Raw genomic sequence first — 17,517 nt, forward strand, 5'->3', positions numbered from 1 at the left:
GAGATGGAGCTGGTTCTAGGGGGGGTGGTGGGGGTGGGAGGGTCAATGAAGACAGAGCAAGCTGTGTAGGCCCCATTGCCCAGGGCTCTGGGGGACCCCCACGGGTGCCCTGCCCAGCCCTGGCCATCCTCAGGTCCCCACCACGTTGGGTGCCAGTGCTAGTCTAGCATATCTCCTTGCCCTTGGCCATGGCCCCGTAGGGTGTCATAGACTCTCCACTTGAGGCCTAAAGAAGGAAAGGGACCTGCCCAAGGTCACACAGTTCTGGGAGATTTCAACCCTCTGGCTTGAAGCTCAGTTCCCTTTGTGCCTCTATACCTTACCCTTGAGGGGACAAAGAAAGGGAAACGGCACCTGCCAACCTTATCTTCTCTCCCAGGGCAGCAGAGCCAGGTCCCACAGAAACCCAAAGGGCCCACCAGCCCCTGTGCGGGGTGTAGGTCGGCCTTTGCTCCCGCAAAACTGGGTTCAAGGCCAGCTCTGCCTTTTCTACCCACAGAGCCTGGTCTCTCTTGTGCCTCAGTCACCTTTCCCAGAAGCTAGAGGTTTTTGGAGAATTAAACAAATGAATGGGAGGGGGTAACATCTGGCCATATGCACCTTAATATCTAAGGGGTGGATGAAAGGCTGCGGGGGCATCAGAGAGGAAAGAGGGACCAGAGAGCAAGAGGGAAGAGTTTGGATCAGGACTGGGGCAGGGTGCCCTGGCAGCCAGGGCCAGGACTAACAGAACTTAGGGACCCAGCATCTGTGCTTGGGGGAGCAGGACAGCAGCTCCTTGGAAAACAGGCTGGGAGCCTGTTTCCTGGGCCAGAGCCTCTCCTCCTTGTCTCCTGAGGCCAGGGCAGCCCCCATTAGAAGGCTCCTTTCCTCCTCAGATGCCGGCTTCCAGCCTCGGTGATTACTCTGCAAGGAGTAACGGTGGAAAACAGCCCTTCCGGCTTCCACCCTTGATTAAGGGAGTGGGATCCTCCCCAGGGCTTCTGTCTCGGGGAAGCGGGCTGAAAGCAGCGTCTGTTAGCGGCTCTCTGGGGGAGGGGTGCCAGACAGCCCGAAGCTGGAAGGATGAGGGAGCAGCAGGCACACCCCAGTCCCAGGAGGATTCAGGGAGCTGGCACTGAGCAGCACCCGATCCTTTCCCCTCCGCAGTCACCGGGAGTTCAGGATAATTCCCCGCTGAAGAGGCTCAGGGCAGATAAGGGAATTGTCCTTTGCTTCTCTGCTTATGGGGCAAAGCTGGGGTTTGAACCCTCTCCAAAAGTAAGGTTCTGCTTGGTGCCGCTGCAGCAAAGTAAGCTGCAGGCCAGCAGGCCAGGCCCCTTTGCAAAAACTGCTCTCGAGGTGGGTGGCCTTGGGAAAAGAGGGGACAGACAGGGAGTTAGTCCCAGCAATCTGGGAGTGCCCTGGAGGTGGCACGGGGTTGGGGGGGTGGAGGCAGGAAGGGCATCCCCAGCTCCTCCCTGGCCTGCCCTGAGAACCCCAGAGGCCCATTGCTGACGTGGACATGCCAGGAGGCCTTCACGCCAGCCCCGAAGACAGGAGGAACAGGGCAGTCGTTGCTCAGGATCTCAGCATCTTGGGGGCAGAGCTGGGCCTGGCATCCACAGCAAGCTGTTGGGCATTAGGGACCGTTTGGGTATGCCAAGCCCCGCCCCCCACCTGTGAGAGCCCCAAAGCCTTGAATCTGTGCTCAGGTTCAGAGAGCACCCAGATAGCTGACTGCCCTCATGGGGTGAAGTGGGGAATTTGGACTTGGGTAAAGTGCCCCTCCCATTGGGCCAGCCTCCAAGCCAGACGCCAGGCTGGGATGGGGTTCCCAGCGGAGAAGGTGGGTCCTGTCTAATCAACAAGAGCAAGGGTCGGCCCTTTCCTGCAAACCACACCCCCCCACCCCCACCCCCGTCCCAATTCAGGGAAGGCTAAGGCCAGAAGGAGGGGGTGGACTGAGGCCTGGAAGCCTCATCCCACTCCCAGCTCTTCCGGAAGAAGCCCACGCCTCCAAACACCATTCCTAGCCTTTGCCTCCTCTTTGGCGCTTCTCCCCAATCTCAGAGTAAGACCAGCAGCTTGAAATCCTGGCTTCAAGTTTGGGTGCTGCACCAGCTCGGAGTGCCTAGGCCAAGTCCAATCCCTCTCTAAACCCCCATCTGTACCCACAGGGAGAATGTCTGTGGGGGTATCTGTAAAGGACTAGGGCAGAAACACTTAGCACCTTTCAGAGCCTGAAACCCTGCTTGGGAAGGCGGGGGTTAAGCCAGCCCTCCTTGGAAGCCTCCTTGGCCCATGTCTTTGGGAAGGCAAGGGGAAGAGCAGAGACTGGGAGACAGGGTTGGATCACGCAGCCTGGGTTCAAATTTGAGCTCCATCTAGCCGTGTGACTTAAGCTCAGTGGTGCAATAATTGAACCTGGGTTGCATTTTATTATTTAATTGTCACCATACCCTTCTGATGAAAATGAGGCACAGAGGAAGCCATTCATTCATTCACTTGTTCTACCAATAGTTAGCAAGCCCCTAGTGTAAGTCTGACATAGTTCTAGGTGCTGGGGATCCAGCAGGGATCAGGTGCTTTGCCCAGTACATGTGGGTTTGGAGCCTAGCAGGCCGACTCATCCCTGGGCAACTGCAGGGAACAAGATCTGGACAGGCCTCTGTTCCACGGTGCCTGCAGCTGGAAAGAAGGGGGGAGACAGACAATAAACAAATGAGTAAGAAAGGCAACTTAAAGAGACAGAAAATCAAACTGGGTGAGTGAATGGTAGGCGGGATTATGACGGATGGAGGAGTCTTAGGGCAAGGATTTGAGGAAGAACTGAAACCCGCTGGCCAAGGGGTGGGTCTCCATAAACGCTCACTAAGTGTCAGCTGTTAATATCTTCATTATTACGAGTCCCGGCTCCCTCACTTTCCAGCTCTTTGCGCCTGAGTTTTCTTGTTTGTACACACAGAGACTGTGGGGTGCGGAGGGCCGTGTCCTGCCGAGGCCGGTCCTAGGAGGGCGCCCCAAGCAAGTTCTGCTCTTCCTAATCTGGGCTCTGCGCGGGGGAGGGGCGGCCACGCGGGGCTGCACCCGTGAACTACATTTCCCATCAGTCCGCGTTCCGCCGCCGTCTTGGCCGGTGGGCGGTGGCTACTGGGGTCCGGCCTTTCGGCTGTCTGCCCACTTCCTAGGGTCATGGGGGCGTGGGGCTGCGCCCGGTGGGGACGCCCGGGGCCCGGGCAGCTTCTGCCTGCCTTCTCCCCTCGCCCACCCGCCAGGACCCGGCTCACGGGTGGGTCCGCGCGGACAAGTCACCCGTCCCCGGCTTGCCCAGCTGCGTCTCCTCCCCGGCCCCCTGCCCCCCCGCCCCCACAGTGCCCACTCCTCTCCATCCCAGATGGCCCCAGGTCCTGCCTCGGTGGGGACAGCACACCTGGGGCCCGGTGCGGGCGCAAGTCATGGTGACTGGGACTCAGAACGCCTGGGTCTGGAGTGGGAAGGTTAAAAGGAAGTACGGAGAGCCAGGCCAAAGCCCCTGACGTCCAAATCGTCCCTTGTCCCCTGCCCGGGGGAGGGGTGGGGAGAGAGGGACGCGCGAAGGGGCTGGCCCTTTAAGGGGGTGTGGTCGGGGGGCGGGGGAAGCAAGCGAGACAGAGAAAGCGGCAGCGGCGGCGGCTGCTCGGGCGGCGGCCGCGGGGGACAAAGGGCGGGCGGATCGGCGGGGAGGGGGCGGGGCGCGGCCAGGCCAGGCCCGGGGGCTCCGCATGCTGCAGCTGCCCCCGGGCGCCCCCGCCGCCGCCCTTGCCGCGGAGCCTAGCGGAACCGAGCCGGGGAGCTAACCCGAGCCAGCGGCCCGGAGCCAGCCGGCGGGCGTCCGGGAGGCGGCGGCGCAGGGAGGGGCCCGACGCGCGCACGTGGCCCCGGCGGCCGCCATGGCGGACAGCGGCCCCGCAGGGGGCGCGGCATTGGCTGCCCCGGCCCCCGGGCCGGGCAGTGGCGGCCCAGGGCCCCGTGTCTACTTTCAGAGTCCCCCTGGGGCGGCGGGTGAGGGCCCGGGCAGCGCGGATGACGAGGGCCCAGTGAGGCGCCAAGGGAAGGTCACCGTCAAGTACGACCGCAAGGAGCTACGGAAACGCCTCAACCTGGAGGAGTGGATCCTGGAGCAGCTCACACGCCTCTACGACTGCCAGGTGTGTCCCCCACACCCTAAAATCAATCCCCAATCGGGTCGCCGGGGAACCCTGCCGTAAACGCGCCTGTCACCCGAAGTCAATGGGCGCTTCGCTTGCCCGTGCAGCCCCCCCTCCCTGCATGCCCGCCCCAGTGTGTGTGCTCTTTCTTATCCGACCTAAGTCACTTCTATCATCTCCGCTGCCTCAGACCCTGCTTTCGTCGCCCCACCCCTGAAGTCAAGCACGGGGTCTTCTAGAAGCCTCAAGGGCTAGCCTGGGCTGGCAGTGGAAGGTCTAGGTACCTAGTGCGAGCTACCCCAGACCGTGGCTAGGAAAGCGCTGTCCCGGTTGATCGGGGGCGGACAGGCTTTGAAGGGTCTGGACTTGTTTTAATGGCCTAGCCTAGAACTCCATGTTGGTGTGGAGACCGGCTTGCCTGCTCTCCGGGATCTGGTTTCTCCACCCCATGACTCCCCTTTGCTCAGGCAGTGACTCAGACCCCGGGGGGCAGGGTGGGCCTGCCCCTTGCTGCCTACCCTAGCCCAGCCCTGGAATGCAGCTGGCTCCAGGCTGGATAGCTGCTTCCTGGGGACGGGGGAGGGGAGGTGGGCACCCCTCCCTCAGCACAGCATGGGCTCTTTGTTTCCCCTTTCCCAGGCCTGGGTCCTTCCCAATGACCCCTTACCCTTCACTTCCTCCTCCCTCCTTGGAGGCTGTGACAGGTGTTTGGGGGAAGGGCAGTGGGCCGTGATGGCCTGGGACAGCTGGTCCCACCTGTGCTCTGGTGAAATGGGGGGCCGGGAAGTTGGGGAGACACATCTGCTGGGTTTACAGCCCACGGGGGGGGGGCCCAGCCGGGTCTTTCTGGCCCTGTCTGGCACCCGGGGTGCCTGCTGGCAGGGACCGGGAGCTGTCCTTCCGCTGCCCTATTGGGCAGTTTGCCTTGGCACGGGCCTGATCTGTTTTCTTCCTTGGAGCAGCTGCTGCTGTCGGCTCAGCAGAGAGGGCTGGACTCCCCACTACAGTGGGAAGGGGCCTCGGCCCAGGAGAGCCCCTCTCACATCCTCCACCTCAATTCAAGCCCCTCTGTCTCTCCTGCCTTCCCCACCCCCACCCCAGGAAGAAGAGATCCCGGAGCTGGAAATTGATGTGGACGAGCTCCTGGACATGGAGAGTGATGATACCCGTGCTGCCAGGGTCAAGGTGAGAGGGGTGGGGGGCAGTCAGCAGTGCCAGGTCAGTCTTGGAAGGCTGCCTGGAGGCACTGTCCCCTGGGGGAGCAAGGCTCTGGAGTCAGAGCTCTGATCTTTGTCAGCCAGTTCTGTGACCTTGGGCCTCAGCTCCTGCTTCTATACAAATGGGGACAGGAGTACTTGCCTTGCTGTGGAGTAGCTGTGGCCCAAGCCCCTTGGAAGTGGGTATAGGTGAACTCTCTGTCCCCAATCCTAAGAACTCACTGTTGTACTTGCCCCTCCTCTCCCACCGCCCCCAGGAGCTGCTGGTTGACTGTTACAAACCCACTGAGGTAAGTGGTTTCCCTAGAGGCTGGGCTGAGAGGAGCCCGGGCTTCCGTGGTTTGGGGGTCTGGTCACCCTAATGCGCTCTCCTCTGCCTAGGCCTTCATCTCTGGCCTGCTGGACAAGATCCGGGGCATGCAGAAGCTGAGCACACCCCAGAAGAAGTAAGGGTCCCGGACCCGGGTGAACGGTGGCGCCCACAGGACAATCGCTGCCCCCCGACCTCGTAGCAACAGCAATACCCGGGGGGCCCTGCGGCCAGGCCTGGTGCCATGAGCAGGGCTCCCTGTGCCCCTGGCCCAGGGGCCTCTTCCCCTGCCCCCTCAGTTTTCCATTTTTGGGGTTTTTTATTGTTATTAAACTGATGGGACTTTTTGTGTTTTTATATTGACTCTGCGGCGCGGGCCCTTTAATAAAGCTAGGATATACCTTTGGTGCAGCTCACAGGCTTGCCTGGTCTCTTTTCGGGGGGACACACCGTTCCCACTGCTGCCAGCTCAGCTTCTCCCCAGGTGGCCGCACGCTTTCCTGAGGGCCACGTAGCCATGGTGATAGCCCAGTGCTGGCTCCCAGACCAGGAGGTGAAATGGCTGGGGAGCGGTGCCAATGCTGTCTGCAGGCAAGAAACCTGCCTCTCCCTCTGGGCAAGGGCTACCATGCCACCCAGGGCTGGCCATCCTGACTCCCGTGCCATTTACCCTAGACCCCTAGGTTCTGCTGCCTGGAAGAGAGAAGGGGGGAGTAGCTGAGGGAAAGGAGAAGCTGAGGCTGTGGTCTCGAGTCAGGGCCCACAAAGAAACACAGGCTCACTCCTTGGGCTTTAAGGTTTTTGTTTTGTTTTGAAACAGTCTGGTCCCTGATGGGGGGCCTCCCCCAGCTGCCCCTCCCCAGATGGGCTACAGTTCTGAACGTCGCTCTATCTTGAGCAGCTCCACCTCGAACACCAGAGTTGCACCGCCTGTAGGGGAGAAGTGGGGTCAGAAACAAGGCTACAGGGAGAAGGGATGGCAGCATGGGGGAGGGGGCGGGGGGGTGGACATAGGAAGGTATGTTACCTGGAATCTTTGGGGGAGCGCCCCGCTCTCCATATCCTGTTGAAGATACACAAAGAAACAAAGTGAGCTGTGGCCAGGCCCTCTTCCAGCTCGACAAGATGGTCAGAAAAGAAGGTGTGATGGAGAAAGCAAGAAGAGAGGGCAGAAAGTGGACACCAGAACTGAGTGTCTAAAGGATACTGCCCTATTCTCACTGCTGGACCCAGGCCAGTCTGGGCAGAGGCAAGTGCTGGAATGAAAGGATGGGGTGGAGACCAGCACAGAGGCTGAACCAGCCTTCCCCCTTCCTCCTACCCCCTTCCCCAGACATACCCCCAGATCGTCCCCATTCCTCCCTGGGGAAGTCTCTCACCTAGCTCTGATGGGATCACCAGCTTCCGCTTTTCCCCCTCACACATCCTGCGGGAAGACACATGTTCAACACATGGCAGGCCCCAGGCGCCCTACCCCCACCCTTGGGGCCCTCCTCCCATGGCTCATCTGGACCACAGCCGTGGACCCGACTCACCCCAGCAGCCCCTGGTCCCAGCCCTTGATGACCTGGCCGGTGCCAAGAGAGAAGACAAAGGGCTGGTTCTGTGGCAGGCTGCTGTCAAATTCCGTCCCATCCTCCAGCTTCCCCTGTGGGATGGTGGGAGGGCCAGTGAGGGGGAGGGGACCGCTCTGAGTCCCCTCTCCCCCCAGCTGCCCCCCCATCAAGCTGGCCCCCACAGCACTGGTGGCCACAGTCCCTGAAGGACGCAAAGCCTTGGGCAGCTCACAGCGCGCTGTGGTCACTTGCTGGTGCCAACCTGGGGAGTAGACAGTCCAGGGCAGGATTTAATCAAGAAAACTGGCTTCCAGGGGAGAGGGAGCTTGCCCAAGGTTCTCCACGTGGTTAGTGGAAGAACCTGGCTCCCAAGTCCTTTCTGGTTCCCAGAAGCCCCACCCACCCCACAAAGCTCCGCCTCCCACACCCACCGTGTAGTGCATGTGCAGGACGTCACCCTTTCGCGATTTGATGGGACAGTGGTCCACCCGCTTCTTGACCCCGATCTGCAGCTTGCGCTTGCCCTCGGCACCCGCGACCGTGGCCAGGGCACTCAGGCAGACGGACAGTACTGCCAGGACCCAGTTCAGCCTCATGTCTCTGCAGGCACAGATCCCGCCGGACCGGGAAGAGGGCAGAGAAGGCATGGAACACAGGCAGGTGCCTGGAGGATTCTACCCCGCTCCCGCTGTATCATGCCTGCCCCTGCTGATTCCCTTGTCCCGGGTCACCGCCCCTCCCCCGGACTCCGCGGCCACACTTACCAGTCCAGGGAGAAGGGGGCTTGGCCGAGGACCCCAGCAGCGGGGGGAGGGGGTCAGGGGAGGCCACAGCTGCCAGGGCCCCGCCCCTTTGCTCTCCCCCAGACCTTCCCTCCCTCCCATTCCCCGGTCCCACTCTTCAGTTTCCACCCGTCCCTTTGCGTAAAGTCCAAACTCTCTCCGGCTGCACAGCGGACGCCCCGACGGGGCGGTCCCACTCACGCCACACCCAGCTGCCCCCGACCCAGCACACCCACACCTCTGCGGCTGCTGCAGGAGGCCGACCCCGAGGCACCCACACATCGCCGCTGGGAGGCTCCGGAGAGCCCCGGTCCTCCGGAGGGGCTCCCCAGCCGGGCTGTTTGTCTCCTCCCGGGGCGCCGCCCCAACTCTGGGCCCTCGGGGGTCTCCGGGGCACCCACACTGGCCCCGTGTCCGGTGGCCGTCGAGCCCGCTCCACCCACACCACCTCTCCTGGGGGAGTTCTTGGTCTATCACGTCCCCAGGCCCGGCCTCCACGCAGCCCACCCGCGCATGGACGCCCCGAGCCATTACCCGGGGCTAGGCCCTCGGTGGGCTCCTTAGCCCCACCTTTCACCGACAGTGGCTCCGCCCCCTGCCCTGGAGCCCCGCCTTCGGCAGAACTAGACCCCTTTTCCTGAACCGTAGCCACGCCTCTCACTGCCTGAGGCCCCACCCCCAGAACCTGGCCTCCGTCCCCCTCCGCCTCCAAACCCCAGGCTCCGCCTTCCACTGGTTCCAGCTCCTCCTCCAAGCGCCAGACCCCGCCCCCCACCGGCCCTGGCTCCGCCACCCGTCGCGTAGCTCCGCCTCCCCCTGGCACCGGCTCCGAGGTCCCACCCGTTTCGGCTCCCCCGGCCGCCCCAAGTCCCGGGGCTCCACCCCTAGAAGCGTGCGGTCCCGCCCCCTGCGGCATCCCCAGGCAGCTCCGACCCCAAACCCCAATTTCCTCTTAACTTATCCGTCGTTAACACTCGGAGCCCCGGCCCGCTCCTGCCCGGCCTGGCCAAGCTGCCCTCCTGCACCCCGGCTTCCCCCAGCCTGGGCTGTGGCCCCCGCTCACCTCCTTGCCGCGCCCCCGGACTCAACCCCAGTTGTGCGGCTGCCTTTGCGCAGGCGCGTTGTCGCCGCTACCAGACCGGGCCACGCCGCCCTCCCTCATTGGACCGTGCGAAACCCGCGGCCCCAAGCCCGCTGGGGCGGCTTCCTCCCTGGCTCCGCCTCCCCCGCCACCGCGTGACCCCTGCGTCACTTCCGGTGGGCGGCAGTGAGTAAGGTTAGATGAAAGTGACTTCCGAAAGGCCCGAGGGCACTTCCGGCAGAGGTGAAGTTGAGGTCACGCTGTCTTGGGTTCCCCGCGGGGGTCTTGAGACGCCATTTTCTGTCGCCCCCAGCCTCTCCCCGGTCGCCCTGTTTGCCCATGAGCTGCTTCATAATGTACAGTCCTTAATTGCTGTAGAAACAGCCGGGTCTTCAGAGTTAGGCTGGGGTTTGAATTCGGATTCTACCACTCACTGATTGGCTGTGTGACCTTGAGCAAGGTCCTTGGGCTGCTAGAATGAAGCTCCCCTGGGAACACGGGCCTTGTAACATAGGACTTCTGTAGGATTGGTGTGGAGCACTGGGCCCAGGCCCCAGCCTACAACGAACGTTCTTTACCTTTCTCTCCCTCAGTGCTCGGGCTGACTTATACTTGCTGCTAACTGACCACCGAGTCATCACTGAGTCTGCCTGGGCCTGTTTCCCCCATCAGACTGTCGTTTTCAAGTACCCCAGCACCTACCAGTGCCCAGTGAACATGTGTCAATTGGAGTAAAGAACCACAGCGGGAGGCAGTCAATCCTAAATGGTATGTCAGGGAGCACTTTGGGGTCAAAGCGCCAGGTCCGTTAGCTTTGCTGAGTTCGGTTACTCAAATATAAAAAGAAAATGCCAGGACCAACCTCACTGAGAATTAAAGTGCATTGGCTGTCTGGCAGGCTAAGTGGGTTGAGGAGATGGTAGCTCTAGGGCCCCTAACCCTCATGTGATTCACTCTGGCAGGTGGCATGATGAGTAACATCAGGGCTGAGAAAATGATTTGAAAATAGTAATCAATGTCTCCTGAAACTGTCTTCTTCCTTTTAATTCCCCTCCCGCTTCCAGCCCACCGAAATCATTACCACCCCCTCCAATGTCACACCCCAGAAAAGCTTCTGTTGGGGTAGCAGCTTTGGGGTAACCTCTGCCCCTGAAGTCATAGTGAATGTCCCCTCTGCAGAGAGAACACAACTTCTGCCTCTTGAAGGCAATGTGATGCATATTCATGCCGAATCAGCCAGCCTGGACAGTGACAAACGACACAGGCAGGGACAGCTCCTTCCATCTTTTTTTTTTTTTTTCTTTTATCGGAGTTGGGGGATCACAGCCCTTGTACCAAAACCCAAATCTCATTACTTGCAGAGGATTGGTGTCTTCTTAGCGGGGCAGGGAGGAGCTAGGTGTAAGATGCTTACTTGCACAGGATGGTTAAAATAGAAGGAATCTTATTTTCCTCCAAATTGGTACATGATTCCTCTGGATGCCCTCATGTCTCCTCATTCAACTGTGCCCACCATGTTGGATGTCAGTCTTGGGGGTACAAGGGATGGCAGGAGAGGCCTCTGAGAGACCCAGGTCCTGGAGCAGCTTGCACCCCAGCTGAGGTCTTGGGGGCTAGGCTGTCCTCACCAGGCTCCCCTCTTGTCCCCCTCTCGGGTATGGCCTGTGAGGGAAGTATCCCTGCTGAGTCTGAAAAGCAATGTGTCACCTTCGCAGCTTCCGGCACCTAAGGAGGGAAGAAGGGAGTCTGTTCACTGTAGCTGCACCCAAGCTCCTCTGGTTTACCCTCTTACTACCTTCTGTGAACCCCATTCTCTCCTAAGAATCCTAATAAGCCCCACCTGACTTGAAAACACCCTGTCCTGTGGCCTTGGTGTGGAGTAGAGGGGTGAGAAACGCCTCGGGTAGGGGTGGTAAACTGGATTCCACACATCCCCTGGACTCTCAGAGCCCATAAAGTGGGATCAGTGTCTGTCTTAAAGGCTTCTGGGAAGGTTCACAGCTTTGCAAATTAGGACACTGTCTCCCTCATTCTACATCTACAGTCAGATGGCACCTCCTCCAGGGTACCTTCTCTGACCTCTTGCAGGAGTGGTCAGACGTCCCCCATGCAGCGTGCGCCATCTGCGGCCGGCATCATTTGCCCTCGGATCCCCCTCCCGCACCAGAATGCGATCCCTCTTACACTGTCCTAGTGCCAGCAGGCGCCTGGTAAATATTTGTTCAACACATTCAACAACTTCCCATTCCCCTGGCTGCTTTCCCACTGGCAGGTTTGCCCTGAACTTGCTCCAGGGCAAAGCCTTGATGCCTCCCCAACACCCATTCGCAAACCCCTCACCTGCACGTGTCTGGGTTGAGCTCTAAGCCCCGCCCTTGGCAACGGAGGAAGCTGCGGCGTCGGCAGCGGCAGCGGCAGGTCCGGGGGTCAGGGCGCTGGCGGCGCTGGGAGCAGCGTGGGCAGAGGGGCCTGAGGCTGGAGTGGGATGGGTGATGTCAACTGGGGAGGGTGCTCCGGGGACGGAGTCCCAGCCCGGAACAGAGCGGGGCTGGGGGCGGTGGTGGGGAGTGGAAGCCCTAGGAGGAGAAGCAACATGTCCAGGGTGGGAAGGCAGCGTCTTCCCGGGAGCTGGGGTTGGGTCAGACCACAGTGGATTCGGGGAACAGAGGGAAGAAGGGAAAAGGGAGATGGATGGGAGGAGAAAAAGGGGAGGGGACCACAGGTTCCTGAAACATTCATATACCCCTGCCCTGCCCCCATGGGACATCCTGGGGGCTGGGGCTGAGCTCCAACCCCACCTTAGTGGGAGCCAAGACGCTTACCTGTCTGGCTTCGCAGCATTCTCTTTTTTTTTTGGTCTGAAAATTTAAGAGAGACGGACACACAGAAAGAGAGGGAGGATCAGGAAATCCAAGCATCCCACTCTCTTCTCCCAGATCCCAGGCCTACCCCTGGCTCTACTCCCAGAAACCTGGTTTCCACCCCCAGGTGCCATCACACCCAGCACCCCAAGCCTGGTCTTTGTGAGTGCAGAAGCTGGGCCTGGCTGGCACCTGCATTCACACTGATTGTGCTCTTCCAGCGACATCTCCCCCAGCTGACTGCTCGGGTACCGGATCATGAGGATCTGTGCTCAGGAGGACAGGAAGACAAGATGGTGAGACAAAGAGGACCTTGGCTGCCAACACACCAACCTTCTAGGCCCCCAGTCTTAACCCCAGAGTGCTGGCATTCCCCCCCCTCCTGCACCGAGGGTGCATTCCCGGGGCCCCAGTACCTGCATTCGGACTTGGTGCTGCCCAGTGGGCACACACTCCAGGCCGTCGTCAGGGCAGCAGCCACCACAGCGGTGCACGGTCACACAGCTGGGCACCAGCTGCTTGGCCACTGTGCCCATGAGCTCCACGGTCAAGGGCACAACCACCTCCCGCGGCTGGCAGGTGGCGCGGGCATACACGTCTATCCATGACACCACTGGGGGCAGACCGGGCGGGAGGGGTTAAGTTTCCACTGGGTTTCCTGCAGCTGCTCCCTGGTTCCCCTACTCTCCCCTCCCAGCAGCTGTTCTCCCTAGTCCCATGTCACCACCATCCTCTCCCTGTCTTCTGTCCTCCCTGCCCTGCTGATGCAGACCCCAGGAATCCCACTGCCTTGCCTCAATTCCCCCTTCTGTGAAATGGGCAGAGTAACAGTTTGCATCTCATAAGTGAGTTGTGATTACACAGTATGATGGGATAATGAAACCCGGAGCCCGGGCAGGTGGCAGACCCTCAGTGTTGGCAGTTACTATTACTGCCATCACTGTTACCTTTCTTCTGGTGGCTGGGGATCTCAGGCTGGCCATCAGGAGCCTGTGGGAGAGGAGAGACCAGAGGTGAGAGGGGAATACCTCCCTGAACCTGGAGCACCCTCTAGGACAGGCTGTCCAGGGTGCTGTTCCAGGGCTGCCCTTGTGCTCAGGAGGCTTCACCTCTCTGATGTCTTCCCAGATTGATCTGTTCCTGGGGCCACTGCTCTAGCCTTACCTGTCCTCTACCGGCCACCTGGGACCTGTCCTGGCCCATGACCCGCCTGGGGAGCTCTGCAGGCAAGCCTCGAGGAATCTCCAAGCCTCGAGGCTGGGCTTGTTCTGGAGGCCGCAGGTTGGGAGGGGGCACCGTGGGCGCCAAACCGGGTCCTGCGGGCACAGAGGTGGCCCCGCCTCCGGCTGCGCCCTAGGGACGGGGTGGGACTGGGTGGGGCTGGGTGGGGCGAGGGAGTGGCCCCATGGCTGGGCGGACGGGTAGGCGGGGAGGGGCCCCTCCGGGAGATGCCCGGACCGAGCCCCCGCGATGCCCGGCTCCTTGGCTGGGCCCCGCGGGTCCCCTCGGCCGAGGGCGCGCCGCGCCTCCCCACTTCCGCCAACCTTGAGAGAGGGCACGGCGCGAGGGCGGGATGGCGGGGACGGTCGTACCTGGGCGGGAGCCAGCTGCAGGAGCGCGGCGAGCAGCAGGCGTCGGAGCAGGGGGCTCATGGTGCCCGCGGGGGCCGCGCGCCGAGGGCGCCCGCATCGTCCTAGCCCGGCGGCGCCGGGGGCGGTGGCAGCCAAAGCCCCATGGCGCGGGTCCGGGCGCGGCGGGCGGGGGCCGGGCGCGGGGGGCGGCTCCTCCGCGGCCCCCTCCCGAGCCCTGGGTGCAGGCAGCGCAGCGCAGCGCAGCGGCGGCGGCCGGAGGAGCCGGGCGGGCGGGCGGCCGGCGGCGGCGGGAGGCAGCGGGAACGGCGGGGGCAGCGGGGGGCCGGGCCCGGGCTGGCGGGCGGGCGGCTCATGTGACCCAGACACGCGTTCCCCACCGGGCCGCGGGGCGGGGGCGGGGCGGGGGCTGCGGGGAAGTGGGGGGGGGAGGCCGCTGGCGGGGACCGCCCCCTCCATACACCCCCCCACCTCCCGCCGCGGCCGGGGAAAGGGGACGCACCGCCCAGGGGGCCGGACTCCCGTCCCGGGTTGCGGCCTCCAGAACCCGGAGGGCGGAGCGCTGCTCCCATGGTGAGGCCCTGGGTGGGGGGCACCGGGCCTGAAGGAGGGAGTCAGACGGGCGCTCTAAAAATCACTTTATTGCACGCGTTTGGGGGTGGGGGTGGGCTCCGGGAGTGGAGCCAGAGGAGGACACACGACAGGCGCCATCCGGGCGAGCCCCTCAGGGGCTGGCGCCTGGGGACACGATCCCGGGGTCTTGAGGAGGCCGGGGAGGCGGCGTTGGCGACTGCTGCCGCCTCTGCTGTCGCTCCTGCTGGAGCTTTGCTCTTTTGGCTCTGGCGGAGAGAGCAGTTGGGTGGTTGGGGAAGCCATCCCGCAGGACCGTGCCAGGACAGTAAGGTGGGGGCAGGAAAGAACAGGGACAGACCTGGCCTGGGCCCGCGAGTCATTGTAGATGGCTGTGATGACCCGGTCCTTTTCATCCATGAAGTTTCGGTGCATCTGCTCCAGCTTCCTGCAAGGGGACTGTTATTAACCCTGGGCTCCCCATCCCTGGTGCCCCCCAAGTCCTGCCCTCCCTGCTTCCCCAGGACTTCAAAGTTTTACACCTATGGGTACTGCAGCCTAACTTTGCCTGTGATAGGTGGAGAGAGGGGCAGAGTGGGCCAGGGTTTGTCGAGGGTCGAGCGGCAACCACATCCCTAGCTGTGACATTGAAGGTGCTGACAGTGACACTGGACATCAGGGTGCTGCATTAGAAGACTGGAAAGGGTTGTGCATCTAACCCCATCTCTGAACTGGGCAGGCTGCTAGCAGCGGGCACTGGGCCTTATATATCTTTGCTTTAGAAAATCACTGCCTGGCACGCCTGGAAGGGAGAGTGGTAGGGAGACTCCCGGGTGAGTGAGGACAGTTGCTGGCAAGACCATATTTAAAAGGCATTTGCTTGTTGTTGATGATTTCTTTGGCTCCAGTGCTTCCTGGCAGCTGGCGCCAAAGGTTTACGTTCAAATAAAGAAAAACTAGAAGTGACAGCATTAGCTATGAGCACCCATGCCTCTGCCAAGTGCTGCAAAGGCTGGACTGCATGCAATTTTCAGCTTGAAGAATACAAAGGTGGGAGCCACAGGGGCTCCCCATGCTAGCTTCTCTCTCCCTCCTGCCCTCTGCCCATCCTCCCAGGGAGAGCAGGGACACACCTGAAGGCGGCGTAGTGCAGGCCCATGCCTGCCAGCATCAGCAGGAGGCAGTACCCCAGCACCCGCTGGTTGTGTTTGTGCTGCTGCTGTCTCGACTCAGGCCCCTGCGGCCTCACGCCATGGAACTGGGCCCAGTAGTGTGCGTTGGGAGGCTCCCAGGAGCTGCTGGGAGGGAGCAAGAAGAATAATGTGGGGATGAGGTCTCCCTGGGGGGGGGAGGGGGGCAAGCTGGGGGCGGGACTGCTGTACCTGTGTGTGTGGCTGGCTGGCCTAGGGTGGGCTGTGGTTCCTGGAGACTTCGGGGGGCTTGCCCAACGGAGCTGGTGGTCGTAGCTGTGGCGGCTTTGCTCGCGACTGAGGACCCGGTATGCTTCATTGAGCTCCACAAAGCGGCTGTGCAGGGCCGGGTTCCTGGGGTCTCGGTCAGGGTGCAGCTGGGGTAGGGCAGGGCTACCCTCATTTCCCTTGCCATGCTCACAATGTCCACCCACAAGGGCTCAAATCACTCCCAGAGGCCCTGGCTGGTCGGTGACCTTTTTATTCAGGTCCGCCTACCCTTCTGGAAGGCCAGAGGGTCAGGAAGCTCAGACGCCTGCCCCCTGCCCTTGTTCAAGCCCTCCCTGCCTGCTAGGTCTCCTCCAATACCCTCTCTCACTGTGTGCTCTGCTCTAGGCCTTCTCAATCAAGAGCAGACAAGCAGGTCAAGAGAACCTAGCCCAACCCAGGCAGGACCCCCGGCTCCTGCCCAAGCCTTTCCTCCTGCCTGGCCCAGGACTCTCTATTCTTAAGGCACCTCCCACTCCGTATCTTGCAGGTTGAGGGAATGTGGCACCAGCTCAGCTCTATCTCAGTCTCACTGCTGGGAACTCCAATCCACTACATCTGGCTCAGATTCCCCTGGCCCCACATAGAGCGACTGGTACCTCTTTGGACTTGGTGAAGAAAGCTCGTTTCACTTCTTCAGCGCTGGCTCCAGGATGTACCCCCAGCAGCTCATAGTAGTTAGTGGGGCCAGACCTGTGGAGAGAGGCCCTAACCTGCAGGAGCTGAGGGAACCCAGGGGATATTCCTCTCCCCATTCTACCCCACCTCTTTGGGCCACACTCTTCGACTCAGTAGCCAGGAGCTGTAGGGGCTGAGGAAGGCACCCAGGCAGAGCTATCCCCAAAACACGCCTCCTTTTTAAGATGTCAGGCATGGTGCAGATCAACACTTCTCAGTCTGTGGTTCTCTGACCCCTTGCATCAGAAACATCTGAAAAGCTTGTTAAAGGAACTGATTCCTGAGCTCCACCTCGTTCCTCCAGACCAGAATATCCAGGTCAGGCCTTAGGTGCCTGCATTTTTGCAGCTCTCCCCCTTCCCCAGGTGGGTTATGCAGTGACGTTTGACAACCACTAGTGTTGGGGAAAGCGTACTGGGTTTGAACGACACCGGGGCTCGAATTCCAGGTCTGCCACTGAACTTGCTGGATGTCTTTGGGGTCATCCCTTAATCACAGAAGGTGAGGGTTACCTGAGACCAAGCCCGTAAGGCACCTGGCTCAGGGGAGAGAGACCACAACTAACTCAGCACAGAAGGCAGGGACTAGAGCTCAGCAGGTCCTCCACGAACACCCAGCGAACGACCGGGCCCGGGCCCCCGACGCCCGACTCACCGCTGCCCGGCAGCCTCTCCGAGGAGCCGGGAGGGAGGGCCGCGGGGCCACAGCCGGCACAGGTGCAGGGGCCGCAGGGGCGGCATGGCGGCGGGCGGGCAGCTGGGGGAATGGAGACCGCAAAGAGGTGTGCATTGGGACCGGAATGGGGCGAGACAGCAGGCACCCCGGGGGCAGAGGGAAGAGATCTTGCGAAAGAAGGCTGAGGGCCTCCTTGCTCCGGGGCCCTTCCCCTCGCTGGTCCTTTGGTGTCCCGACCACCAGCTCCGGACGCCGCTGAGACCCACCCACCCCTGCTACTCGCCCAGGGAGTTTGGGGGTGGGGGCGGGCAAGGGAGGAGTCGCAGCTAAGCCCCGCCCCTGCCCCACTCACGGACTCCACGGCCACCGCCATTTCCTGCGCTTATTCGGAGGCCCCGCCCCTACGCCCTCATTGGTTTAGACGCCAGGGCCACGCCCACCGGCCGGAAGGAGTAGGTGTGCGGGGAAGGCCCCGTCCCTGCACGCCCATTGGCCCTTGATGCCTCGGCCCCGCCTGCGAGGCCGCGGCCCCCGGACGTGCTGACAGGCGCGGGCCGGCCTGGTGGGAAGCG

General features: G+C 61.8%; 5 protein-coding genes and 1 long non-coding RNA gene across 12 annotated transcripts; 2 read left to right on the top strand and 4 right to left on the bottom strand.

The window, feature by feature from the left end:
* Nucleotides 1-3,743: 3,743 nt before the first annotated feature.
* PPP1R14B (protein phosphatase 1 regulatory inhibitor subunit 14B) lies at nt 3,744-6,043 on the top strand. The gene is given in 6 exon segments (XM_077115874.1): nt 3,744-3,780; nt 3,783-3,886; nt 3,888-4,169; nt 5,271-5,354; nt 5,644-5,676; nt 5,768-6,043. Coding segments are annotated over 6 exon segments (609 nt in total). The 3' UTR covers nt 5,837-6,043.
* Nucleotides 6,044-6,481: 438 nt separating this feature from the next.
* Nucleotides 6,482-9,254, bottom strand: FKBP2 (FKBP prolyl isomerase 2). 2 transcript variants are annotated; one of them, XM_077115875.1, is made up of 6 exons: nt 9,098-9,254; nt 7,684-7,852; nt 7,232-7,344; nt 7,076-7,122; nt 6,724-6,759; nt 6,482-6,626 (listed from the first exon to the last, which is right to left on the bottom strand). In XM_077115875.1, exons 2-6 carry the CDS (start codon nt 7,846-7,848, stop codon nt 6,565-6,567), a joined length of 423 nt encoding a protein of 140 aa, XP_076971990.1. In that variant the 5' UTR covers nt 7,849-7,852; nt 9,098-9,254; the 3' UTR covers nt 6,482-6,564. The 2 variants fall into 2 exon arrangements, with proteins under 2 accessions (XP_076971990.1, XP_076971991.1); XM_077115876.1 differs by lacking the exon at nt 9,098-9,254 and adding an exon at nt 8,569-8,677.
* LOC143646665 (uncharacterized) lies at nt 7,864-9,088 on the bottom strand. The gene has a single exon (XM_077115868.1). It carries the CDS (start codon nt 8,948-8,950, stop codon nt 8,153-8,155), a length of 798 nt encoding a protein of 265 aa, XP_076971983.1. The 5' UTR covers nt 8,951-9,088; the 3' UTR covers nt 7,864-8,152.
* Nucleotides 9,255-9,364: 110 nt separating the features above from the next.
* Nucleotides 9,365-17,514, top strand: LOC143646671 (uncharacterized). 3 transcript variants are annotated; one of them, XR_013157569.1, is made up of 4 exons: nt 9,365-9,883; nt 11,204-11,325; nt 12,198-12,272; nt 16,083-17,514. It is a non-coding gene; the product is annotated as an uncharacterized LOC143646671 (long non-coding RNA). The 3 variants fall into 3 exon arrangements; XR_013157571.1 differs by lacking the exon at nt 16,083-17,514 and adding an exon at nt 13,105-13,303; XR_013157568.1 differs by lacking the exon at nt 16,083-17,514 and having other exon boundaries at nt 12,198-13,303.
* Nucleotides 10,385-13,628, bottom strand: VEGFB (vascular endothelial growth factor B). 2 transcript variants are annotated; one of them, XM_077115873.1, is made up of 7 exons: nt 13,569-13,628; nt 12,924-12,966; nt 12,393-12,589; nt 12,169-12,242; nt 11,938-11,973; nt 11,456-11,590; nt 10,385-10,840 (listed from the first exon to the last, which is right to left on the bottom strand). In XM_077115873.1, exons 1-7 carry the CDS (start codon nt 13,626-13,628, stop codon nt 10,819-10,821), a joined length of 567 nt encoding a protein of 188 aa, XP_076971988.1. In that variant the 3' UTR covers nt 10,385-10,818. The 2 variants fall into 2 exon arrangements, with proteins under 2 accessions (XP_076971988.1, XP_076971987.1); XM_077115872.1 differs by having other exon boundaries at nt 11,456-11,691.
* DNAJC4 (DnaJ heat shock protein family (Hsp40) member C4) lies at nt 14,187-17,347 on the bottom strand. Of its 3 annotated transcripts, none has more exons than XM_077115871.1 (7): nt 17,298-17,347; nt 16,925-17,026; nt 16,192-16,285; nt 15,518-15,702; nt 15,269-15,430; nt 14,497-14,583; nt 14,187-14,404 (listed from the first exon to the last, which is right to left on the bottom strand). In XM_077115871.1, the coding sequence occupies exons 2-7, from the start codon at nt 17,008-17,010 to the stop codon at nt 14,290-14,292; spliced, it is 729 nt and encodes a 242-aa protein (XP_076971986.1). In that variant the 5' UTR covers nt 17,011-17,026; nt 17,298-17,347; the 3' UTR covers nt 14,187-14,289. The 3 variants fall into 3 exon arrangements, with proteins under 3 accessions (XP_076971986.1, XP_076971984.1, XP_076971985.1); XM_077115869.1 differs by having other exon boundaries at nt 15,269-15,433; XM_077115870.1 differs by lacking the exon at nt 17,298-17,347 and having other exon boundaries at nt 15,269-15,433; nt 16,925-17,261.
* Nucleotides 17,515-17,517: the final 3 nt, after the last annotated feature.

The sequence above is a fragment of the Tamandua tetradactyla genome, chromosome 9 (assembly GCF_023851605.1).
Source record: "Tamandua tetradactyla isolate mTamTet1 chromosome 9, mTamTet1.pri, whole genome shotgun sequence".
NCBI classification, from domain to species: Eukaryota; Metazoa; Chordata; class Mammalia; order Pilosa; family Myrmecophagidae; genus Tamandua; species Tamandua tetradactyla.

Bases quoted from the DNA above. Each gene is read 5' to 3' on its own strand.
- FKBP2 (XM_077115875.1), bottom strand. From the start codon at position 7,848: ATGAGGCTGAACTGGGTCCTGGCAGTACTGTCCGTCTGCCTGAGTGCC. The intron at 7,123-7,231 runs GTGAGTCGGGTC...GTCTTCCCGCAG, and splicing joins TGGGACCAGGGGCTGCTGGG to GATGTGTGAGGGGGAAAAGC. The intron at 6,760-7,075 runs GTGAGAGACTTC...TATCTTCAACAG, and splicing joins GGTGATCCCATCAGAGCTAG to GATATGGAGAGCGGGGCGCT.
- LOC143646665 (XM_077115868.1), bottom strand. From the start codon at position 8,950: ATGCCGCAGGGGGCGGGACCGCACGCTTCTAGGGGTGGAGCCCCGGGA.
- VEGFB (XM_077115872.1), bottom strand. From the start codon at position 13,628: ATGAGCCCCCTGCTCCGACGCCTGCTGCTCGCCGCGCTCCTGCAGCTG. The intron at 12,590-12,923 runs GTAACAGTGATG...GTCTGCCCCCAG, and splicing joins CCCCAGCCACCAGAAGAAAG to TGGTGTCATGGATAGACGTG. The intron at 11,974-12,168 runs GTGCCAGCCAGG...TTAAATTTTCAG, and splicing joins CACAATCAGTGTGAATGCAG to ACCAAAAAAAAAAGAGAATG.
- DNAJC4 (XM_077115869.1), bottom strand. From the start codon at position 17,010: ATGCCGCCCCTGCGGCCCCTGCACCTGTGCCGGCTGTGGCCCCGCGGC. The intron at 16,286-16,924 runs GTGAGTCGGGCG...CTCTCTCCACAG, and splicing joins GGAGAGGCTGCCGGGCAGCG to GTCTGGCCCCACTAACTACT. The intron at 15,703-16,191 runs GTACCAGTCGCT...GCCCTACCCCAG, and splicing joins TCTTCACCAAGTCCAAAGAG to CTGCACCCTGACCGAGACCC.